The 22,616-nt window shown below is 43.9% G+C and overlaps 1 protein-coding gene across 5 annotated transcripts in view; it reads left to right on the top strand.

The window, feature by feature from the left end:
• Window positions 1-22,616, top strand: part of abi1a (abl-interactor 1a) — a 41,491-nt gene that overhangs the window by 7,759 nt on the left and 11,116 nt on the right. For all 5 annotated transcript variants that reach the window (XM_079181482.1, XM_079181480.1, XM_079181481.1 and 2 more), the window contains exons 2-5: window positions 3,293-3,460; window positions 16,067-16,243; window positions 20,077-20,180; window positions 20,674-20,823. In XM_079181482.1, coding sequence (XP_079037608.1) covers window positions 3,293-3,460; window positions 16,067-16,243; window positions 20,077-20,180; window positions 20,674-20,823 — 599 coding nt within the window. The remainder of the gene's footprint in view (window positions 1-3,292; window positions 3,461-16,066; window positions 16,244-20,076; window positions 20,181-20,673; window positions 20,824-22,616) is intronic.

Raw genomic sequence — 22,616 nt, 5'->3', positions numbered from 1 at the left:
TGTGGTTAGTTTGAGGATTTGTGCACGGCCGGCTTGTGATGCGTGAAAGACTGAAAGGACGACGGGGGCTTTAACTGGAGCAGACGGCACTAAGACGCCGCCGGAGGCGACGCAATCGAGTGTCTCCTCCGTCCTCCCGACGCCCACCGCTGACCTCGCGCCATGTCTCTGGCAGCTAGTGCAGCTCGGATCAGTTTGTCCAGAAAGCATGTTTATTTTTGACATGTTGACTCTTTAAGAAAACGTGCAACTGATCGTGCAGACTGAGCTCTGGATATGAAGAGTTACAGTTTGTATGATCAACACGAGGCTTATGATTTGACCTCGTGTGAACCAGGAAAGGAGGCCGTCTGGCTTTTCCATTCAGTGCGTCGGCTTTCCCGACCAATTAAATGTGATTCATTGAGGCTTCAGTCACTGGGGAAATACAAACTTTAGTGGTGGGGATGACTGAATAGTCTTTGGTGGCCTAGTTTAACAGCTTCAGATTTGAAACTGATATGGTGTTAGTCATCTCGTGCTGCTGTATCTGGTTGGTGGTGAGAGACAAAATGTTTGTTCATTGTGGGCTTTCTATTGCAAAACAGGCTCATTTTATATGACACCGTGTAATCTTTGACTCTAAATATAAGACAGTCGATCTATTTTATAGATCACAAACCATTCACACAGAATGCATGATGGGTATGAAAAAGGATTGGACACATTTAAAAAGAAAAAAACACATCAATTGCAGCCATTGAAAAAGTTGGACTAAACGACATCACATGTTCTTTGTGCGGAGGCATGGACCACCTTGAATGAATATGTTTGTAAGCGATGGATGTGAATTAGTATTTCTGTACACATCACAAATAAGCATTTGTGCGCCGAAAGCATCAATGGTGCTGTTTTGTCTATGTGCTTTTACAGCTGCAAGATATGGACAAAAACTAGTTAATTGTGCAGTTTCTTAGTATTACAATAAGCAAATCGCAGTATGTTTACGTTCAGAGTTGCTACAAATGAATGTGCTGTTTATCTGAGCTCTGCAGCTGCAAGATATTGACAAAACCAAGTTAAAGGGTACACCAGCAGTTTGGTTTTGTGCTTCGATTAAGCTGGGCGGCGTCTTTGAATCGGATTAAAAACGAATGGTTAAAACTGAATCAGCAGACGCCAAGATAACCATCAACTGAAATGTGTGGCCCTTTTTTAATTGTGCAGTTTAATATTACAGTTGGTTTTTGGATTGTAAATCACAGTGAATGTCGGTATTTGTGTGCAGCGCTTCTATAATTTCATTTTCTAGGATTTCAAATAGATTCAGAGGGAGGAATAATATTCTAATGCTGAGAAATTGTAGTAGTTTTCAGCAACATAAACACAATCTCATATGCAGCTTGATATGTAGGCCAGCAGTTCTGCACAGGCAGGCATATGTTGTCCAGTAATCTGTTTGGGAAAAACTGCAACCCATTGCTATTTAGAAATGGCCGTGATGCATATAAAGCTGTTTGTTTGTTTTTGTTAATACATTTTCCTGCAGCTGTTGCTCCATCTACCACGCTGCATATTGCAGTGTCACTGGTAGGTGTCTGCGTGTGCACATGAATGAACGTGCTTTCAGCAGGATGGCCTTTTGCTCCGAGCCCTCTGGAGGAATCTCTCCTCCTTCCTGAGGCTCTTATCGTGCAACACATCTGCTGCTCTGATTGCCGCTAAAAGAAACACATCTAAACGCTGTCATCTCTCCGAGGCTAACCGGCACAGCAGCTCTGCAGGGTCAGGAGCTTTTAGCCGTACGGATTGCTTCGGGATTAGTTGCACGCTGCCACGGGGGAATCAGCAATGAGACACGCAGTGACACGGCTGTTTCTCGTTTTGTCCGTCCGCTTGCCTCTCTTCTTCATACGGCCAAATGTTCTTATGTTTAGCCGTCTAACCACCACTACCAGTAATCATCTCCTCCACCAGCACCTACCCCCTGCTACGGCAGCCTGTTATCAAAGCTCAGTGTGGCCCCTCCAGGCAGCGCTGTTTGGGCTCAACTTTATTAGCAAGCAGCGTTGGGAAGAGCCCGCAGAGATCAAACGCGGTGGCTCAGTTTGGCTCTTTGCCTCGGCCTGTTTGATGTGCGGTGGGCCTCATTACCACAGTTTTTCTGGTTTAGCCACTTCTTGTAACTGTCAGTGTGTTGTTGTGCTCTCACAATAATATGGTGCAAGAATGGAAAAGTGGAAAACTAAACTGTCTCAAAGCATTATGAGGTGAAGCTTGTGTCAGCTCAGTCAACCTAAAAAGCACTTTGTTTTCGGCCATATTAGCCCGCTTATTAGCCAGCAGGCTAATTAATGAAACCAGCCACTCTGTGCTTGTGTTGCTAATGCTAAATTAGCTTCTACTGAATACATTTAAATCTTTTAAGTATCAAACATTCATCAGAAGTACCACGTACTGTAGTTGTGTTAGAAATGAATCTGCTGGCTAAATAGCTGCCTAGCAAAACAAACAAACAAACTAAGCTAACTAGCTAGCAAGCTCATTTATTGTCGAAACTACTTATTGCCTTTGATGCTAATGTTAGCTTCTACTAAATACATAAAAGATTAGTCTAACAAAACTGATGTTTTGAGTATTTAACAGTTAATAACTGTAGGGCTTAAAAAGATGCCCCTCTAACAGTTTGTAGCTACGTTAGCTTAAAGCTTTGTAGAAATTGTTAGCCAGACTTTTCACAATAGTAACGACAAGGACACAATATATTCACTAATTTTTGCCACACTTTGGCTAAATATACAGCTTCTTTTTGTCGCTAGTGCAGTTAGCTATTAGTGTTTTGTCATTTGTGACCAAGCAAACATAGCTAGGTGCTACAAAAGTGAACAGTTTAGTGTACTAGAAATGAACTGAAACTTTTCAGCCAAAATTGTCACTTGCAAAATGATACTTTGTCAGTAAAAAAACAACAATATTTTTATCAAATATGCCAAGTATGTTAAATTCTATCAAGCTGGCCAAGTTTTCAATGTTCAGAGCTGTAGTTGGCTCTTCTCGCTCTGTTCCCAGAGCCTCCAACATGGCTGCTGCAGGATGAGTTACATCATCTCAAATCCCCCCAGAGAGAGCGTGGTGTCTGGGGAGTTGGGGTGGGAAAAGGGATGCCTTGGCTGCTCTGTTGGCCCAAATCCACCACAAACCTGACCTGGATAGAAGATAAATGCGAATGTTATGCGATAATAATGTAACTGGGTTCCCATTCAATCTCTTTATTTATTTGTTTTTTCTTTCTCTAATCCCTTTTCGTGCACAGGCCCAGGACAAGAGGAAAGCTCTGGAGGAGACCAAAGCCTACACCACCCAGTCCCTGGCCAGCGTGGCCTACCAGATCAATGCCTTAGCCAACAATGTGCTGCAGCTGCTGGACATCCAGGCCTCGCAGCTGCGGCGCATGGAGTCCTCCATCAACCACATCTCCCAGGTCAGAAACATACACACACACACACGCACACACCACAGACTATACAGCTGTGAAGAATGGTGCCCCACACTTCCCACTTCTCCTCTCACTTTCACACAGACTCTGTTATTTTCAAACACAGTACGAGGCCTTCTGTAGTCTCCATGGTTCCTTTTTATTGGTCGGTATTTGGTATCGGTCTTACACAAGTGTCTGACTGGCTGTGTGTTCGGCGAAATGACTGCTGCTCTGTTTGCCTCTTCCTTTATGCACTTGTCGACTTAGGAGACGTACAAACATTATAAAATATCGAGCACAATCCCTCTAAACTTGTAATTATTGGTCTGTAATACTCATTACTGAGCAGCACAAACACACAGAGGGACGTAGTTGCATATCTGTCCGGTATAGTATAGTAATATCTGATATTTAAAAGATCCCATAAAGACACGTTAATAATAAAGGCCTGTTGAGTTCAGTGATTGATGCGAATAAAAGCCTGGGCTATTATTTTAGTTTTACAGAATACGGTGAACCCATACATCAGGTCATTCATCAGGTTTTTCCTCCCCTAACCTTTTTCTTTCTATAGCATGAGGACTTCTGCCATGTGCAGGTAAATCCATCCGCTCATCCAATGAAGGCATTAAGAGCTCAGACAAATCAAACAAAGAGCTGCAGCCAGGTGGCATCTCGTAGATTAGAAGTGGACGACACCAAACCTGGAGCTAGTTCTCATCGTGGTTCAATCCAGACTTGTAAAGTAATTGATAAAAGAAAGTGGATGTTTCTGGTTGTAAACATTCTCTATGCGGTGATGGAGTGATCTCTGATGGAATGGAGGGAGTAGTTCCTCTTTTAGTTTTGTCTTTCCCATGTTCACTATCTGTGTTTGTCCTCTGACGGTGCTTCACTGAGAGACACACAAATTCCTTCTGGACACAGTGAAGGTCAGATTCTCACTCTAATGGAAGGAAAGGGGACTTGAGGGCTTCAGAGAGAGGGAGGGAGAGAGAGGAGAGAGGGAGACACACAGAGAGAGAGGGACAGACAGACAGAGGGAGAGAGAGGGAAAGCTGAAGGAAGTGGAAGATGGATGATGACACCAAACAAAGGCCAGAGAGAGAGAGAGAGGCGTCTTATTGCTCCTTCAGGTTTTGAGTCAATATCCTGACTGTAGCATTGAGCTGACACCAAGGTCCCTCTCTGTCTCAGTCTCTGTCTCAGGGCCACGTCTGAGAAGCGACTGAGAGGGAGTAGGACATGGTGCTTTAGATCAGAAGAACATTGCCAAACGGTAAACTCCAGCTGTAGCTCACATTGTTTGACTTCTGTCTGCATCACACGTCCTCATCACCGTCTCTTGTCTTGTGCACGGGGAAGTCCATCCTTCCTCTGCTATATTTAAGCCCCAGTTTGTGTACTTTGTGTGCAGCCATGGTGAATAGGAACTAGACACGCTGATGGTCAGCAAATAAATGTTTTCCTCTTTCTTTTTTTGTTTTAAAAAAAATGCCAAAAAGTTAAATTAATCTACGAGCAAAGTTTCTTCTCCTTCAATCTTTCTCTAATTTGCATAACTTGAATGATTTAGCAGCTTTGCCTTAATAAGCTAGCGAACGCTGAATTCCTAATGTCCGTCTTCATCTCCGTCCAGTTGTTTTCTTTCTGGTTTAAACAGCAAGATGAGAGTTCCTAATGTGCTTTAGTAATAAAGAAGCAGAGGACGTGGGTGTGTTTTATTGCCCTCCACTGTCCGGTTCAGAGGTGGATCATTATCACGCCGCCTTTAGCGTTGCATTCTGCTGAATGTGTAATGGTCCCTGCAGCTTGATATATATACACACACAGTATATAGTATATGTTGTTTTAACAGTGGAAAGGAAGTCTCCTCAGGTGAATAACCAGTGAAACACGAGCGTGACTCCTTTTATCCTCGAGACATCGATAATAAACACGCTGCAGAATTTACTAGGCTCTCCATAATCAGACCAGCCTTTTCTCCTTCTCTCCACAGTCCTTCCTGAGGACGAGTCTCTCTTACATTAACGTGTCAGCCGGTGTGGTGAGACGCTGCCTGGCTCGGTTTGGTCCGTTTCAAGAGGTTCACTCTGGTCAGGGTGTGTCTGCTCAGTGGTGGCGTCGCTCTGAGCTGGATGCTCAGAGTGTTGTACTCTACTGCGCTGTATTACAGTACAGTGCAGTGCAATACAAGTAGTTTTGCATGTACTGGAAGGTACGAAGGATATCTGTTTTTAAAGGGGTGAAAAGGAACATTTAAGATGCACAATTGGGTCCAATTTAATAACTTCAGCTGCTGATTTTTATTTTAGGCCTCTGTTAATATTCAAACAACTGTAAGGCTGCAACCAATTCCTCCGTGAATACTTTTTGTGTTTTCCTAGAGCCCACTGGGACCCAATTGCTCGTTTAGACAAAACGAACAGGTCCCAAAAATATTCAAATTTCAATCGTGTAAAGAAGAGAAAACTAGCAGAATGATCGTCCCATTTTAGAAGTTGGAACCAGTGCAGTTTGAATGATGAATCGACATTAAAGATATAGAAGAAATAGTCGACTAATCGTTGAAACACCAATCAAGAGGCCGGTAGAATCGTATGTGCTCTAATTACAATGCGTTTGAATCTGTGCATGGTGTTTATTAAGTATGCTGCTTATTGATATTCAGTGGACGTCGGGCTGCAGTATCACTTCATAGCCGTGTGTGTGTGTGTGTGTTTGTGTGTGTGTGTGTGTTGACAGGTATTTGTTTGTGTGTCACCTCCCCTGCCGTCATCCACAAGCCGGGGTCTCTCTCCGCAGCATTGAGGCAGAAAGGGCTGATGGGAAAGTAGCATAGCCTGCGGGGCTTCCACCTTGTGCTGCGTGTGAAGTGGCTGCTAAGAGGCTGCGAACAGGGAGCGCTTTGTCCGCCCCGGCGGAAGAAAAAGCCTCGCATTGAGAACCTCTCTGTGATACCCCAATAGAGAGGAAAGAGAGGGAGGATAGTGTGTGTGTGTTGGGGGGGTCATGCAGAAACAGCCAATGTTCAAGCTGCAGCTCCTCTGTCCTGATTGTTGGTATTCAAGTTTTATGGAGACGCTGCACGTGAGCTATAATCTGCACTCGTCATTGTTGCCATAAAACCAAGTACACCGTTTGGTGAAGGGAGTGTTAGTGCTGAGACATAGCAATGGAATAAAAGCAACTTTGTTTGGAGAAACTCTGACACACATTTAAACTGAAGGGCGTCCAGAACAACAGGGAGAGGTACAACAACATAAACTCATATTGTTTGTGCATGCTGAAGAGGTAACAAACAATGCTTCAGCTCACAGTTCAGTCTGATGCACAACACAGCGGTCACGGTTTGATCCACTGAAGATATTTTTAGCAAAGTGAAAACAAACTGATGGTATTTATTCCCCTGAGAGGAATAAAAGTAGAGCTAACAAGTATTTTAAGTTCAGTTAATGCCGTGAAACACAGTTCCATCCTTCATGGGTAAATACGACTACAAAACAGCCAGCGATGCATTTTAGATGTTTTTTTTGCATCCGGTCGAAGCTATTTTCAACACCGCTCTCTTAGAAAATCCCCTGGTTTCATAGTCAAATCTTTTGTCCACTGGAACATTAATAGCATGAATGACCAATGTTTCCGTATCGGTCTTAGTCAGGGAGGAAATACTGAGTTAAGCTCAGCTGAGGGGAACTGATCTAAATTATTGCCCAGCATCAGTAAAATACAATAGAAACTAAATGCAAACATCTATTTTAGTGCAACCTTTTTTTTTTAAACATTTAGATTTTGTATGTATTTATCCAACTTAAAAATTTGTGTGTGTGTGTGTGTGTGTGTGTGTGTGTGTGTGTGTGTGTGTGTGTGTGTGTGTGTGTGTGTGTGTGTGTGTGTGTGTGTGTGTGTGTGTGTGTGTGTGTGTGTGTGTGTGTGTGTGTCGTTTAAAATGAATTGTTCAACTCTCTGTTCCTCCAGTGCAGCGTTGTCGTACGATGATGGTAGATGGCTTGCACTTACATTTGGTGCTTGGCCGGTGTGCTGATTGAACCCAGTGACCACCGTGATGAAGCAGCAGGCTGGATGCAGGAAGCAGCTGACACGTCTACTGTACTCCGCTGGTTCCCACAGCTGTGTGTGTGTCTCACTGAGATGCCGTTAACACAGTTACACAATATTGTTATCTGATCACGAGTTAGGCCCTGTTTGTATTTGTGCTCTTAGCATGGCGAGCATTTTATTGTTTTGGTTATTTTGATTCATTCCAGTCCTCATTCCCTCGGATGCACAGTTGCATGCCGTTACGCTCTGCAGCTAGTGTGTGTGTGTGTGTGTGTGTGTAAGAACACACTCCTGCAAAGGCGTAAGGTTGCGTCTGTGTGCTGCAGTGGTGGCTTTATGACCTCCCGTCGAGGAAGAATGGCACTCATCCAAACAGGAAATGAAGCCTTATAGGTCTCTCCATGTTTCTGTGTGTGTGTGTGTGTGTGTGTGTGTGTGTGTGTGTGTGTGTGTGTGTGTGTGTGTGTGTGTGTGTGTGTGTGTGTGTGTGTGTGTGTGTGTGTGTGTGTGTGTGTGTGTGTGTGTGTGTGTCTGTTCTCGTGTTTCCTGCTGATCCCACTGCTTGCTGTGTATTTTGGTCTCTCTCCTGCCTCTCCTGGTGGTCTCTCCCACTTGCCTGGCTGTGAAATGCAGAACTCCATGCGAAGTTTGTCTGTATTTTCATTTTTTCACTGTTGGATATTTGTCTTCATGCCTCTTTCTGTTTTGTGTGTGTGTGTGTGTGTGTGTGTCTGTCTCTCTCTCTGTGGAGCCCATTGCCTCTGTGCTCTGGTTATTTAAAGGATAAAGACATGCTTCTGATATTGGAAAGTGGAAAGTGTGGAGAGTGTCTAGAATGATTTTGGATTGGAAAAATGTTCCTCAAAAGAAATCCAGTAATTTATTACCCTAATTCAAATATTATTTTCATTATTGATTCTTTTGTCTATTCTTGTTTTGTCCGCCAACAGTTTAAACCACAAAGACAGTCAGTTAAAACTGATATGAAACATATTCTAACTCTATTTGTGGGGTTTGAAACTGAGAATATCTGCATGATTCAAACTGTAATGGTTCATTGATTTCCTGTTGATCAGTCCTATTTATTTATTGTTTCATCTCCAAACTCAATAATATCATCTTTCAAGAGCAACTAAAATCTCAATGCACTTGGACTTCAACAAAACATCAGTTTTTAAATCATATTTTAAACTTTTTTTGATGTTTTCTTTCAAGTTATACATAAATGTCACAAAAAAGTAAGAAATGCTCATCACAATTTCCCAGAAGACCTAAAATGAAGTCCAACAAAAAAGTCCAGAACTCAAAGAGGAAAAAAAAAAATGCAGATCTCCATATTTGAGAAGCTGCAACCAGCAAATATCAAATTGGAGTTGATTTGTCTGTCGCTTCCTGACTTTCAGACTATTGCTACATTCACTTCTATGTGACTGGATGTGAAGCGTTGCAGCACACGCCCGGCTATCAAGCCTCCGCTCTGCATGAATAGAGGTTAAATGTGAAATGACTGGTGACTGATGTTGCTCAGTGACTCATCAGCTCCTCCTGCTCGGCATCTCACTTCCTCTCCTGCGCTTCCTTCTCCGCCCTCTTCCTCTTCCCCACTGCAGAGCCTCATTACCAGTGCAGTCTTTCCCACTTAACAACACGCTGCAATTACATGTAATCATCTCACCTCTGTTCTGCAGTTCCTCCCCCCCGTTTAAGGATCCTGTAGGCAATTATTGAACCGCTCCGTATAAACAAGGCTGATCAGGGAACACTCCTCTCCCCTCACAGAGGATTCAGCTCTCGGTGTTCTCGCTCTCGTCCTGGATGTGAACTTCAGAGCTCTGTCAGAATCCTGTTTGGTCGCTGCCCAAAAACGGCAAAAGACAGCCGCGGTGTTTCCATATGTGAATCTTTACTTATTTTTGTTTCCCTTTGTTGGGAGAGACAATCCCTCCAAGGTTTCACACTTCAAATCCTCACACAACCTCTTCTTCTGGCTCCGTCATACCACACACGGGTTGTTAGATTTAACAGAGGAATTAGTTTTTTAACAAGAAGCTGCCAAACGGAGAGCTCCCCACCGGGCGTTTGACGTCCCGTTTAGGCTCCGAGTGTGGATGGACGCTCCGTCATGCTCCGTGGTGCACTAACAGCCCAAACCGGAGGAGGGCCGTTGGACAACTGTTTGACTCTGAAGATGACGGCCTTCAGATGTGCTGGCTGTAATCACGCTGAGAAGCAGAACCAGACAAAGGAGGCGTTCGCTCTGCTGCGACAGCCGTTTTGGCTCAGTGCAGTGGTGGGAGGGTTGGATTGCACTGCTCCTACGGATGAGGCCAGACACGATGAGAAGAAGAAGAAGAAGAAGATGACAGACGACCAAGAGACTTTAAAAACAGGCATGTGACCGGAAGTTCACAGGTTCAAATCTAAGTGTCGTAGAGCAGTGGTTTCTGGGGAATGGGCTCACAAGGGTCACAAGATCAACCTGAGGGATCACGAGATGATAGAATAAGAAGAAGAAGAAGAAGAAGGCCGTTAAATATGAAGCTAACTAGCATAGCTTAGCACAAACACTGGCAACGGGGGGAAACGGCTAGCGTGGCTCTGTCCAAAGGAAACAAAATCTGCCGAACAGCATCTCTGAAGCTCACTGGTTCACATGGTATATCTCTTTTGTTTACATCCATGAAAAAAAGTTTAATGGACGTTTATGTGCCTTTTAATGTTGTCCAAACAAAGGCATCTGTACATGGCCGACATAGTCCAAAATTGGCAAAATCATTTAAGCAAACAAGACTAAATCCATCTACAGACGCATTTCGTTGTCTTTTTTTACCTTTACTAAACAGTGAGTCACCACAAGATGTCTTAATGATGATGATCACATCCTAAAGCTCTACGCGTGTCTACTTATGAAGAGCACGCTGCTCAAGAGGATCCTTCTCCGAGGAGGTTATTTCAGGAAAACCTAGGAAATGACTGCAGCAGAAGCCGAGAGAAAGTGGACGCAGCAGGAACGGCACACTTCATCATAAAATAAGTGAACACATTCAGCATTACAAATTGTTCAAACCTGCTTCCCCGGGGTGAACGTGGGTAATAGTGCGAGCGTGACGCAGGGATTTGCAGAGAAAGATACTTTTCCTTTTTCTGTAAAGATAATAGTCCTTATCAGGCTGTCTTCACCTGTTCACGGCCCCCGACCGTTGAGATAAATCCTCTTGCACAGTGAGCCTGAAACTGAGGTTGAAATGTGTTCAACAGACGTGTTCTTCATCATTATCATCTCCTCGTAATCCTGCAGAACAAGGATTTCCAAATCCTGGACAGCTGTAAAGACGAGCTTGTCTTAGCTCTCAGCCAGGAATGGCCTTTAATGAGACCTCGTGGCACGTCTTATTTCATAATTATGTGAAGCTCTGCTTTATGATATTACGCGGCAGTTAAAATATGTCTGAATGTTCTTGGACAGAGAGTACTCCTCAGTGTCTCAGAGGAGCAGGACGAAGACGCCTCGCTGAAACATTTCTTTACGCCATCTGCACTCAAACTGTTATCATTAAGCATTGACACATTGGTCTGGTCTGGTTAGCCACACACACACACACATTGGTGTGTAGGGTGTGTTTGTCTACTAGCAGGCTTTATTTGTTGTTGTGTGTGAGCTCCCTACAGTACATGCTGGGCAGCTTTTCTTTGTTTGTCTGTGCGTTTGTGCATAGCTGGCATTTTATTGAGGACATCATCCGCCGGCCAGTCTGCCAAAACGCTGCAAAGGCTCTTTTTTTGTCTTTTCTCCAACATCTGTTGAAGTGAAACCGGCTGTCTCAAGTCCATACCAAAGACTACCAACATGTTTTCTTATGCGTAGTCTCTTCTTACCTCACCCTCCAGAACGCTGTGTGTTTGTCTCGGGGGGGGGGAAGTTGTCAAGTTACGTTTGCGTAAGGCTTCGACATTCCTTTCCTGCCTTTTGATTGACTGCGCAACCGAATTGAGAGATTTATGGACGCACTCGTATGACCTGTTCTCCAAATGCTCCACCCGTAGTGTTAATCTGTGTGCCGAGGAGAGGCTGGTCCAAGTTAGTCCACCGTGTGAAGAATCTAATCATCATTCAATACCACGAGTTTAAAAAGGTGCCGGATGCAAAACATGAAAAGAAATCACCTGCACTCTGTTTTCCGTTACACTTAATTCACACAGAGAAGAATACACATGAGAGGAAGAGTTGTTCTCCATTCTTATTACTGAAATGCTTCTTCCAGTCAGACGGGATGGACGACATTTCCTCCTGCACCAAATCTATCGGAAGACAATTAAAAGAACACGTCACGGATTTGAGAAGTTAAACTGAGGAATTAGCTTACAACACCAGCTCTTTTGCCATCATCTGTGTGGTCTGTAATAGCGATCCCAGACCGCCTGTGTTGGTGATTCGTCGAGTGACGTCATCAGACACCTGGGTGTTGGAGTTGGAACATTAACAATGGCCGACCTCGTGTCCCACTTTGGAGCTTCAAGCTTTCCAAGTGCAGCCGTAACCGAAATGGCAACAATCTGGATGAAAAATAAATAAATCACAAATATTTAGCCAGTTGTTGCTGCTGACAACACAACAAGAATCTCTCACCGTGGCAACAACCGCTGACGCTGACTCACTCGTATCCCAAAAATGGGAAGAACCCCTTCAGTCCAAAGTGGTCTGGACTGGATAGAGTTTGTCTGTCTGGCTTGGATGCGAGGATGACGATGATGGTGTTGGCAGCAGTTCCGATGTGTGACCTAAATCCTCACAGCAGTCATATAGGTGGCCGAGTCCTCCCTGGGTGTGGGGAGAATCGGGTGGAATTAGAGGAATGGGGGGGGGGGGGCGAAAACTTAAAAAGGATGCAGAGGAAGAATTGAACGGAAAGAAGAGGCCCTTTAAATCCGGCGGGAAAGCCAAACACCAGAGCCAGAACGGCTCAGCGTTCTGGGAAAACCACCCACAGGCCTCAAACATATGGGTGACAGTGGTTGAAGAACACATGTGAATCATCCACCTTTCAGTTTGGCAACATGTATTTGAGTTCAGTCTCTCTCCAACAGACAAACGGGGTCAAGTAAACACCTCTCAGTGCCAGTTGAAAAGTCAGAGGAAGCAGTCAAGGGAGCCACCGGGTCAGTCGAAAAGGAGTCGAGCCAGAAGACGCTTTTCTACTGAGACCTTTGCATTCTTTTGTCGGATCCATTTAACGTCTTTGAATTCACCCCTCTGACATCATCTTCAGGTCGCTCTGTTACAGCACGGCTATTCTCTCAGCGTACAGGAAGGACGTTACCTCACACCACGCCGCCTTCTCACTTCCCCCCCTTTTTTCACCAGCTGCGATGATGTTGGTCCACATGCTGCTCTCTGATAAGGGGAGTGTGTTCAGACAAGAACAGATGCTTTCCCAATTTAGATGCAATATTTCAACACCAGGTCTCTCGTTTACGAGAAGTTTCTTTTGGTGGTTTGTAGTGTACTTTTCCTCTTTTATGAGTTTTGGCTGAAAACTGCTTCTTCACAGTGATATCTAATGATAACAATGTCCCGTGACTTTACACGGTCTCTACGACCCTTTTCCCACCAAAATTAGCACGTATATGCAGGTTTTAAAATGGAGGATGGACTCCTTTCTCATCGTCACTCATGCATGTATAGGTTGCCAGAAGAGGATTATGCCGCTCTGTTTTTTTGGGGGGTATGTCACGGATACAAATTAGTATCTGGTGGCATAGTAACTGTATGTTTTGTACATTAATAAATGCTAATCATCCAAATCCCTGCTGATTTTATTTATTATATATTCACTTCAAAGCGCATCACATAGCATCGCGCTGGAAAAAGGATGTTCACTCGGTTTCCTTCACTGCTGATCTGAGCTGGAGTCGCTCGTGAGTTCTGCAGTCGTCTGTCGTGGGAAAGAATACCAATTTGTAACAGTTCCCATTAAAGACAAAAGCCAGATGTTTGTGGGTGTAAGTTAGTTTTCTTTGTCCAGTGGGAAAGAGGCTTAGGAGAGGACGGTGTGTTGGAGTCACAGTGAGGTGAAATAAGGATAAAGCTGTATTTTGGCAGTAAAACCAGACCTAGACAAACTGAGCTATTCCCTAATCCTCCTTTACTCCTTCTTCTGCCTGCCTGCCTTCTTTGTGCATCGGTTCGTTTGCCTCATTGGGAAGACTTTGTCACCGCGGTTCTTTTTTTTTAATATTAAGAGCCTCTCATGTTCTGGCAGCCCAGCTCAGGTTAGAAAAGATGACTGTATTAGACGCTCTGCCATCCCCCTTTAATTCAAACAGACACAACAAAGCATTGGAACAGAGCGGCTGTTTCCTCTTTGTATGGGAAGTCTCTGCGGGAGCAATTATGTATGAGCAACGTTTCCTGTTATGAAATATTGATTCTTTTTTTCTGTCATTTTGAACAATCCACTGTCTTATATCCTTGTGTGTCCTGTAAGAAGCACAGACTGTATACAATAAGTGGACGCAGTCCTCGTGACGTCATCCATTGGTTCATGGACTAACGTTTTGAAGCCTGGAGTTCGGCGTTTTGGCCGTCGCCATCTTGTTTTTTGCAACCATTGAGCAGAAGTGACCATATTTGGACTTCTGAGGAGTAACGTAGAGATGCCGTATACGTCTCTGGTAGGGTAGCGACCTGTCAATCACAAGGTAGCCCCGCCCTAAATCATACTCTGCTTTATGGTCTGTTTGACTCTAAATGAACCATAATTTACTCAATGAACATCATGCTGTATTGAAGAAGACTTGAAACTAGAGATTGAGACCATAAACTCATGTTTACTGAGGTAATAAATCATGTGAGAAGTAGTCACTTTCTCATAGACTTCTATACAACCTGACTTCTTTCTGCAACCGGAGAAGTCGCCCCCTGCTGGGCAGTAGAGAGAATGCAAGTTTAAGACACTTCTGCATCGGTTTCACTTCACAGAACCGGATGTTGCCATCTGGTAAGAACTGATGTCTGCTTAGCATCACTTTGCACTAGCTCGTCTGCTCTCTGGTTTTAAAATTAGACTCGACGTTGTCCAGAGATCGCTGCATTGTACTGGACTACACACGAGTCCACCAGTGTTGTTGACTCCCTCAACTCTGGGATGAGTGATACTTGAAATCGACCGTACAGTGAAACAGAGAGAGAGCTCAGTCCAGCTCCAGATCCCTGTGGCATGAAAGGAATCCTCTGTTGGGGCTGGTCGTTGACCCCCCCACCCCCCCATGAGAGACCATCGTTTTACTGCTCTGCCCTCAGCAGACATTGCAGCCTTTCATCTCTCAGAGGAAGGGCAGCTGCTCCTGGGCTCCTCCCGGCTCAGGGAATGGAAATGTGCGATGGTGCTCAGATCTGTGGGAGATTGGCCGTGTTTGAACGTGATGGTTCATGTTCCACCTTGATGCCAGTCCACTCCAGAAAATTAGTCGTTGACTAATTTAAGCAAAACTGTTAATCATATTTTGGTTCTATCTTCTAAAATGTGAGGATTTACTGCTTGCAATGAAGTGTGTTTCACAATGATCAACAAGGTAGATTAAGGGTTTAAGGGTTTATTCTCACCAATGGTGATTGTTAGAAGTGGAAATGTTAGCAAGACAGTTTTGAGGAGAGCATAGTAATTGTATGTTGATATATTGTAATTGTCCACATCCCTGTTGATTTTATTTATTTTATATTCACTTCAACGCATGTCACATAGCATCGTGCTGGAAAAAGGGTTGACAATGAGTATGCCCACCTGGTTTGTGGGGAATGTTTCATGAATTTCTGACATTTTATGGACCATAGAATTAAAATATTAAGAAACTGCTGCCTCGTTCAAGCCTTAATGTTCCTTCTGATTAAACCCTGGCTGCAGACATGCACCTTGCAGGGTATCAAGAAGGGAAGCCTTATTTCTGGGTTCAGTTATTTGTGCTAATTGGGGCCAGCAGTGTGTAAGGTTTTCCTAATGTATCTTAAAAGTAATTAGTTTTTATAAAAGGGACAGGCTAATTAATGGAACATTGGTGCAATTGGTGGAAAACACTCATAAATAACGCATCACAATTTGGCCCATGAATGATGCAAAGGGAAGATGAAAGAGGTTTTCCTAATACACAATAGACTTAATATGAATGCAGTGGTGCCACACTTCAATCACATTTCAGCACTTTTAACTCATCGCTATCTTGTTTTGTGTATTTAATAACCTTAGTAATTTGCTGAATTAATTATACTTTAGACTCTAGATTCAGGGGGTCAGCGTTGTTTCAGAAAGACGTCCAGATGCACAGACTCGGGTCATTATTCCGTTCAGGCCCCGGTCTCCACCGCAATCGATTTTATTAGTGTGCACTGGCTGTCGTAAAAAGATTACAAGCTTGGTGATGAAAAGCGCAGCCTCATGATTTAATTAAACCTTTTTAAGCTGCTGTATGACGAGTTCATTGAATCCCAGGGGTCCGTACGTCTCTGTGCCATCGATCACACCCTCATCTCTCCTGTCTCCTTGTCTTTTACAGACGGTGGACATCCACAAAGAGAAGGTGGCCCGGCGGGAGATCGGGATCCTGACCACCAACAAGAACACCGCGAGGACCCATAAGATCATAGCGCCGGCTAACATGGAGCGGCCTGTCAGGTACATCAGGAAGCCCGTTGACTACAACGTACTGGATGACGTCGGCCACGGCGTTAAGGTGAGCTGGATTTCCTGATTTTGGGGTATTTTCCCCTCCTTTTAGATCTGCTCCCCCTGATCAGCTTTCTCAATTAGTTTCTCTGCTTCTGTTCTTCCACTGTATCAAATTATCTTCCCCTCCCCCTCCTCTCTTTCTTGCCAGAGGTATTCCTATCTCCCTCCCTCTCTTCTCTCTCTCTCTCTCTCTCCCCCACTTTGACTCGCTTTTCTGGCTCACACTCCATCTCTTGTGCGTTCTCTTTCATCTTCAGAAAGCACCCCTTCTGACCCTACAGGAATATGCTTCAGTGTGGGTTGGTGGGAATGGGTTGGGGGTGGAGATGAACTAAAAAAGCGATTACATCATATCGCGTTCAGGAAAAACAGCTCCATTCTCAGAGCGTTGTGAGAAGGACGGATTTGTCAGACGTTTCTTTTAATGGCACTTAGGCCTCGGACCGCCCTCGTAATCTCGTTCTCCAGTTTCTCTGAACCTCCACGGAGGAATGATGTTGTTACAATTAGATTTGTAGTTTGTCTTCACATCGCTACGATCTGAAAGGCGGGAGAGGAGCTGGTTTTCATGTGATAAACTCGCATGATCCAAGTGTGACATGTTCACTCCCTCTCTGCCATCACTGGGGGGGGTGGCACTATAGGGGTCACTGGGTCGTCCTGACAGTGGTGGTAATGACATCATTCCTGACGGCCGGAGGCTTTTTTTGCGATCTCCCCCCTCTCCCCCCCTTTGAGCGTCCTCTGCCCCATCAATCAGCCAATCAATTGCAGCTTTCAGACGGATTGGATTAGAGGCCCGCCACCACCGTCCCGTAGCGTTACAGGCCTTGATAAAGGAGGATGAAAGCCATTGTGTCGCTCTCAGTTTAGGGAATTACGCTGGACACTTCCGTCTTGGCTAATGGGTAGTGAAAGATTTTATTTGGATGCATTTCCCACGCCGGGGACCAGTCCAATAGTCTGGACGTTGTGCACTTAAAAGTGCACGAAGATGTGTTTTGTTGTTATTGAATTAAGAGTTTTTTGGATCGCAAATTCACTTTCTTTCCAAGTTTGAGATGATAAATATGAAGCTAGAGGCTGTTAGCATAGCCTAGCATAAAGACAAAGTTATTAACACGTTGTATCTCATACATGTGCTGCTATTGTTTCTTGGTATAAACTAGTGAGCTTTAGGCAGATTTAGAAACTTTGTATAGAGCCTGGCTAGCTGTTTCCCCCTGCTTTCAGTCTTTATGCTAAGCTAAGCTAATTGACACCCGGCTCTATCTAACCCTAAACCACAGTGAGGTCCGTGTGAATCATCCACTCGTCTGACTTTACTCTCTCCAAAGTAGGAGAGCACGACGTCATTGAACAAAAGTCTCAAATTACCGAAACCACCGTGATTCATGGCTGCTTTGAGAGTGTTCGATGCATCTATTTTAGGAACATTACATATTACTCTGGGCCTAATCTCAGGGGATTTTCTCCTTAAAAAGTCTTTATGAATGCTGCATTTTCGTGGTGAATGTGATGGGGAACAGACACACACACACACAAACGCTCCTGCAGCTGTCCTACATCACTCACCTCCTCCCATCTATGCATGTCACAGCCCAAAGAGCCAATCAATACTCAACATCAATGCTCCATATTTATTCATATAGTATCCGGTGATGGCTGCTGTCAGATGCCCGGCTTGTGTAGAATATCTATAGCCACGGTTTACTTACTGACCAGAATCAATACTTTAATAGGAGTGTAAATCATGTCTATAGCCGCCGGTTAACTGTGAAACCCGCCACATGTGCCGGAGTGTTTGCATCGGCCTGAACTGTTTTTTTACGGCCTCGCACGGTGTTTGTGCAGTTAAGCACCAAAGCCTGAGCTATGTAGCGCTCACATACATTATTAAATAGAAGCCAATGTCAGATCCAAACGAGCAATACGGGGAAAAAGGATATAAATTAGAAGGGGAAAGTCACCTGGTAGATAATCAGACTCTTCTCTGAGCATCATATCAATAATAATTAGATCTGACGGATCAGGATGTTCCTGCGTCTTTCATCTATTCAGCGAGGATGATGTCAGGTGTTTGAAGTTAGATTGCATTCTTTTGATATTTCATTGTGTCAGTTATGAGTTTAAAAGATTATCTTAGTGGTTAATTAAGTATTAATTAAATATATATTACTTAAGTATTATAATTTTGAATCTACTACGTCCACCCCATTAGCAACTGTGACGCGTCGCACCAGCTGGAGCAGTTTGCCCCGACATGTTTGTCATCTTCTTTGGACGTTATTTTTTGGGATGTCTCCTTGGCGACTACCATAATAAACTCTGGAAGTCTCACCCAGCCCTGACAGGCTGCACTGCTCCGGTTTTTTTTTTGGACTTGACAATGACCTTAATCTGAACCTGTCCGTCCCATTATTCAACTTGGGACGTTACCCAAAATCGTTTCCCACACTGCCGATCTGGTTTGTGCAGAGAAAACAGAGATACGGCATTAGCCAGGAAGATAAGGGAAGGCAGTCGTGGGCCTTTGCGTGACCTAGATTGTAAAGTGAATCCCGTCTAGAGCTGATAACCTCGGGTGAGTAAAATTTGAATGTCAAATGTAGCATTCACAGCTGCACTGAAGGTGTTTTTATAATGATTTTATCATGCTGACCTTCGGTGTGAATTTGCTTTTGGGTTTCATTTTCTCTCGTGCACTTGTGAGAGGCTACAATGCTTTCTGCAAAGGCCACTGGGGAAGCTGCATTATAGATGAGCCACTTGACTCTGCAGTTGACAATCCCTTCTCACTGCTTCTGTTGGCTCTGTATTCCCTTTGACATCAGCCCACACAAGTACGAAGGTGTTTTTTATCGCTGCCAGGAATGCAATCATCTCCAAAAGAATCAAATACATGCTCAGTGGACTTAAAAAACATTTTTATGTGACAGCTTTTTGATGCACAAAGCCATGATGATATAAAACTTGTTTGGCTCGTTCGTAATATCTGCGTCGTCTCCTCCTGTGACTTCCTTCCAGTCCGACCGTGGCACTGGGTGTGGTGCTGTCGGTCTGCAGCCACAGTGTTTTCCTCTGCTAGAATGACTCGTAACCGCTGACCTGCCCGGGTCTTACTGAATGTTTACTCAGTGTAAATACAACGAGGGATCATTTTCCTCCTGCTCGCTTGTACTTTGACTTCCTCTGATCCGTTTATGGCCATTTTGACATGCCTTCTTTCTGTCTCTCCCTCTCTCTTTTTTTTTTTTCTTCTTGCTTCGCCTTCATAAGTGGCTAAAAGCCAAGGTAAGTCTGGTTTGTCACATGACCCATTTTACCATGATGTATTATTGATAGATTTGTCCAACTCCCTTTCAAAGCAAACCCCTGTGCGTGTCATCATTATTGTCCTTTCCCACGTTATTCCCATTAACAGACTTGTGCTGTAGTCCTCTTAGTAGAAGTACACCCTCCTTGTCAATTTACCAACTGTGTGCGTTGTCCTTTACTCTACACGTGTAGTTGTCCATAAATGTTCTGTAGTCCATCCTTATAGGCTCCCCAGACAAAGCATGCGCTCTATATCCTCATTCAAAATACTGTAAATCCAGATCTTCAAAGCTTTTGAGTTATCTGTTTTTTTCTGTGGTTACGTGCTTGTTTTGCAAGAAGCCTTGTTGGAACAACCCAGAGGTTTGTAACCTGCAATCAGCAAGTTGAACATGAGCTGTTCAAATAAACATCTATGTCGTCGTCTGGGCAGCCTATAACATTTGATGTGTATGTGAAGTGTATTTGTAATTTGTTTGTTGAAAGTGCTTCTTCTTCTTCTTCTTCTTCTAACCACAGCAACATGGAAACAATCAGTCAGTCAGAGGAGGAACACTATCGAGGACCAATCCGCCGACGCAGAAGCCGCCGAGCCCTCCCATGTCGGGGCGCGGCACGCTCGGGTAAAGATTTCTGTTTGAAGAGAAAACTAATCCTCTAATTATGAAACATTGAATGAAAAGGAAAAAAAGCAGCAGCGCTCTTTTGGGGGCGATACAAGAACATGCAGTGAAAGTAAATGTCACATTTATTTATATTTTAGATATTGGATTTGTTTTTTTAATGAATAAATGTTTGGTGAAGAGTAACACGGTGAACAAACACAACCCACTGAGCTAGCAGGAGGCCCCAGGACGTTATTCGTTTTGCAAAAGGAAAGTCTGGGAACTTTTTATCTGTTTGTGTCGTCTGACGCACAGCAGCAGTCGGCGACATGAACAGATATTAATTCCAACAGTAAACGGTGATGTGGCGTGGAGCCTCCAGCTGAGTAAACTGATGGGCTTTACAACGCTCTAGTGAACGCTGCCTCGCTGTTTTGATAGTAGGATTTGCACTGATCATTCCTGTCCATGATTTAATATCGACTCGCTTCTCCGTCTCCGGCCGCTGCAGACGCAACACGTCCTACAAGACCCTGGAGCCGGTGAAGCCGCCCACGGTGCCCAACGACTACATGACCAGCCCCGCCCGACTCGGCGCCCAGCACGGCCAGCAGAGCCCTGGACGCACGGCGTCGCTCAACCAGAGGCAACGCACACACAGGTAGATGAGAAGAGTCTCTCACACACACACACACACACACACACACACACACACACACACACACACACACACACACACACCAGAGCAGCTCTGCAGGTTAATAATAGACTCTTGATAATTGATTTACGTGTCACTATTTTCTGTTTCATGTCGTTGATAATTAAATATCTTTGTTATGTGAGACAAACGAACAACAACAAGGTGCCATGCTGAGCTTTGGGAGCTTTAATGTGATTAACTTCTATTTTTAAACATTTTACAGACCAAACGGTTCACCCGTTAATCAGAAAAATAGATAATGAATGAGTCGACAATGGTAAATAATTACTTGCACGACTCACTGGGACGTTCTTTGCACTTTGCAGGAAAATGTGGACACGCGTATATAGATTAGCTACAGCAGCAGATCAACACACACACACACACACACACACACACACACACACACACACACACGCGCTACTTAAAGTCAAGTCAAGTTCAATTATATGAAATAAAAGTCAATAAATTAAAAAACCTGCAGAAAGAGCCATGCAATAGGAGCAGCAAGTACAGGGTAGACAGAAGAATTGGATTACAATGTAGAGAGATCAAATGACGGTATACCTCCAAAGAACTACAAAGTAGCAACACTGCAAAGTACTATGAATACACAATAACAGAAGTACTTTACAGTATACAAACCAAAGTAGTAGCAGAAGCACAATACACCAATAAGGACGTGATGTGTACAGAAAATGTCGCATATAAACAACTTTAAGAAGCAACAGCTTACAGTTACAGAATCTCAATCACGTTGCTCATAATGTGGAGTCAGTATTGTTTTCGTAACACTAAAAGTGAAAGCAGTCAGACGTCGTTGCCCCCTGATGATGAAGTTATAGATCTAAAGTTATACAACAAACTTTATGGGTAAAAGTCTCTCAAACCTGCAGATGAAATGTTAATAAACTCTACAAAGCTTTTATCAGCGAGCAAAACCGGTGCTTCATATTTATTTCACCCATTTTTGGATACGAGTGTAATTAGTGCTCCAGCTTCACTTTTTAAACTGAGCACTAGATGTGTACTCGGCGTTTCAGTAATGTGAGAAAAGCATCATCAAACCATGTTCCCCTCTGTGTCGTATAGTTCTAATCTCTCCTCTTAGTTCAGCTGTTTTGATCAGTTTCTCTCTTCTTCCTCCTCTTCCTCTACACTAAATCCAGCATTTAGTGTTTGTCAGGGGGTTTGTTACTGCAGCCTGAATCACTTTGATATTAATATCTGTAAAAGCCTCTGATTATGAAGTGCTGAAAAAAACCCAACCTAAGTCAACTGCAGCATGGAAACCCTGGAACACGACTCTCAAGGATTGTTACCCAGAACTCTCTTTCATCAAATCTGAGTTACGAGCGAGAGAAGTCTCCTCATTAGCTAAAAAGCCTGTGATGCTGACTGTGATGCTCATAAATATTACATAAGTATTTTATTTTCCCTTCTGTGGAAACCAACTTCTCTCTCTCGCTCATGTATGTTTGCACGAAGCGACTCGTTCACGCAGAACTTCTTCTTCTGCTTTATCAATTACAACCAAATTCCAGGACTTGCTGGTCTGTGGTTCACAGCCGCTCTGATGTCCTTTTAACTGACCGCTGCCCTGCTCCAGCTAATATTGCTGTGGCATCACTATGTGATTACACAGGCTTAAAGTCGACTGTGCTTATTCAGCTCATCAGTCTCTGCCGTGCTCGACTGAGGCCTGAATCCAATACCTGCGTGTTCCTGCTGTTATTAACTTCCTGTGGGGAAAG

This window comes from Pholis gunnellus (assembly GCF_910591455.1).
Source record: "Pholis gunnellus genome assembly, chromosome: 20".
Lineage (NCBI taxonomy): Eukaryota > Metazoa > Chordata > Actinopteri > Perciformes > Pholidae > Pholis > Pholis gunnellus.
The sequence above is the reverse complement of the archived record's forward strand: the minus strand, read 5'-3'. Positions and strand labels throughout refer to the sequence as shown.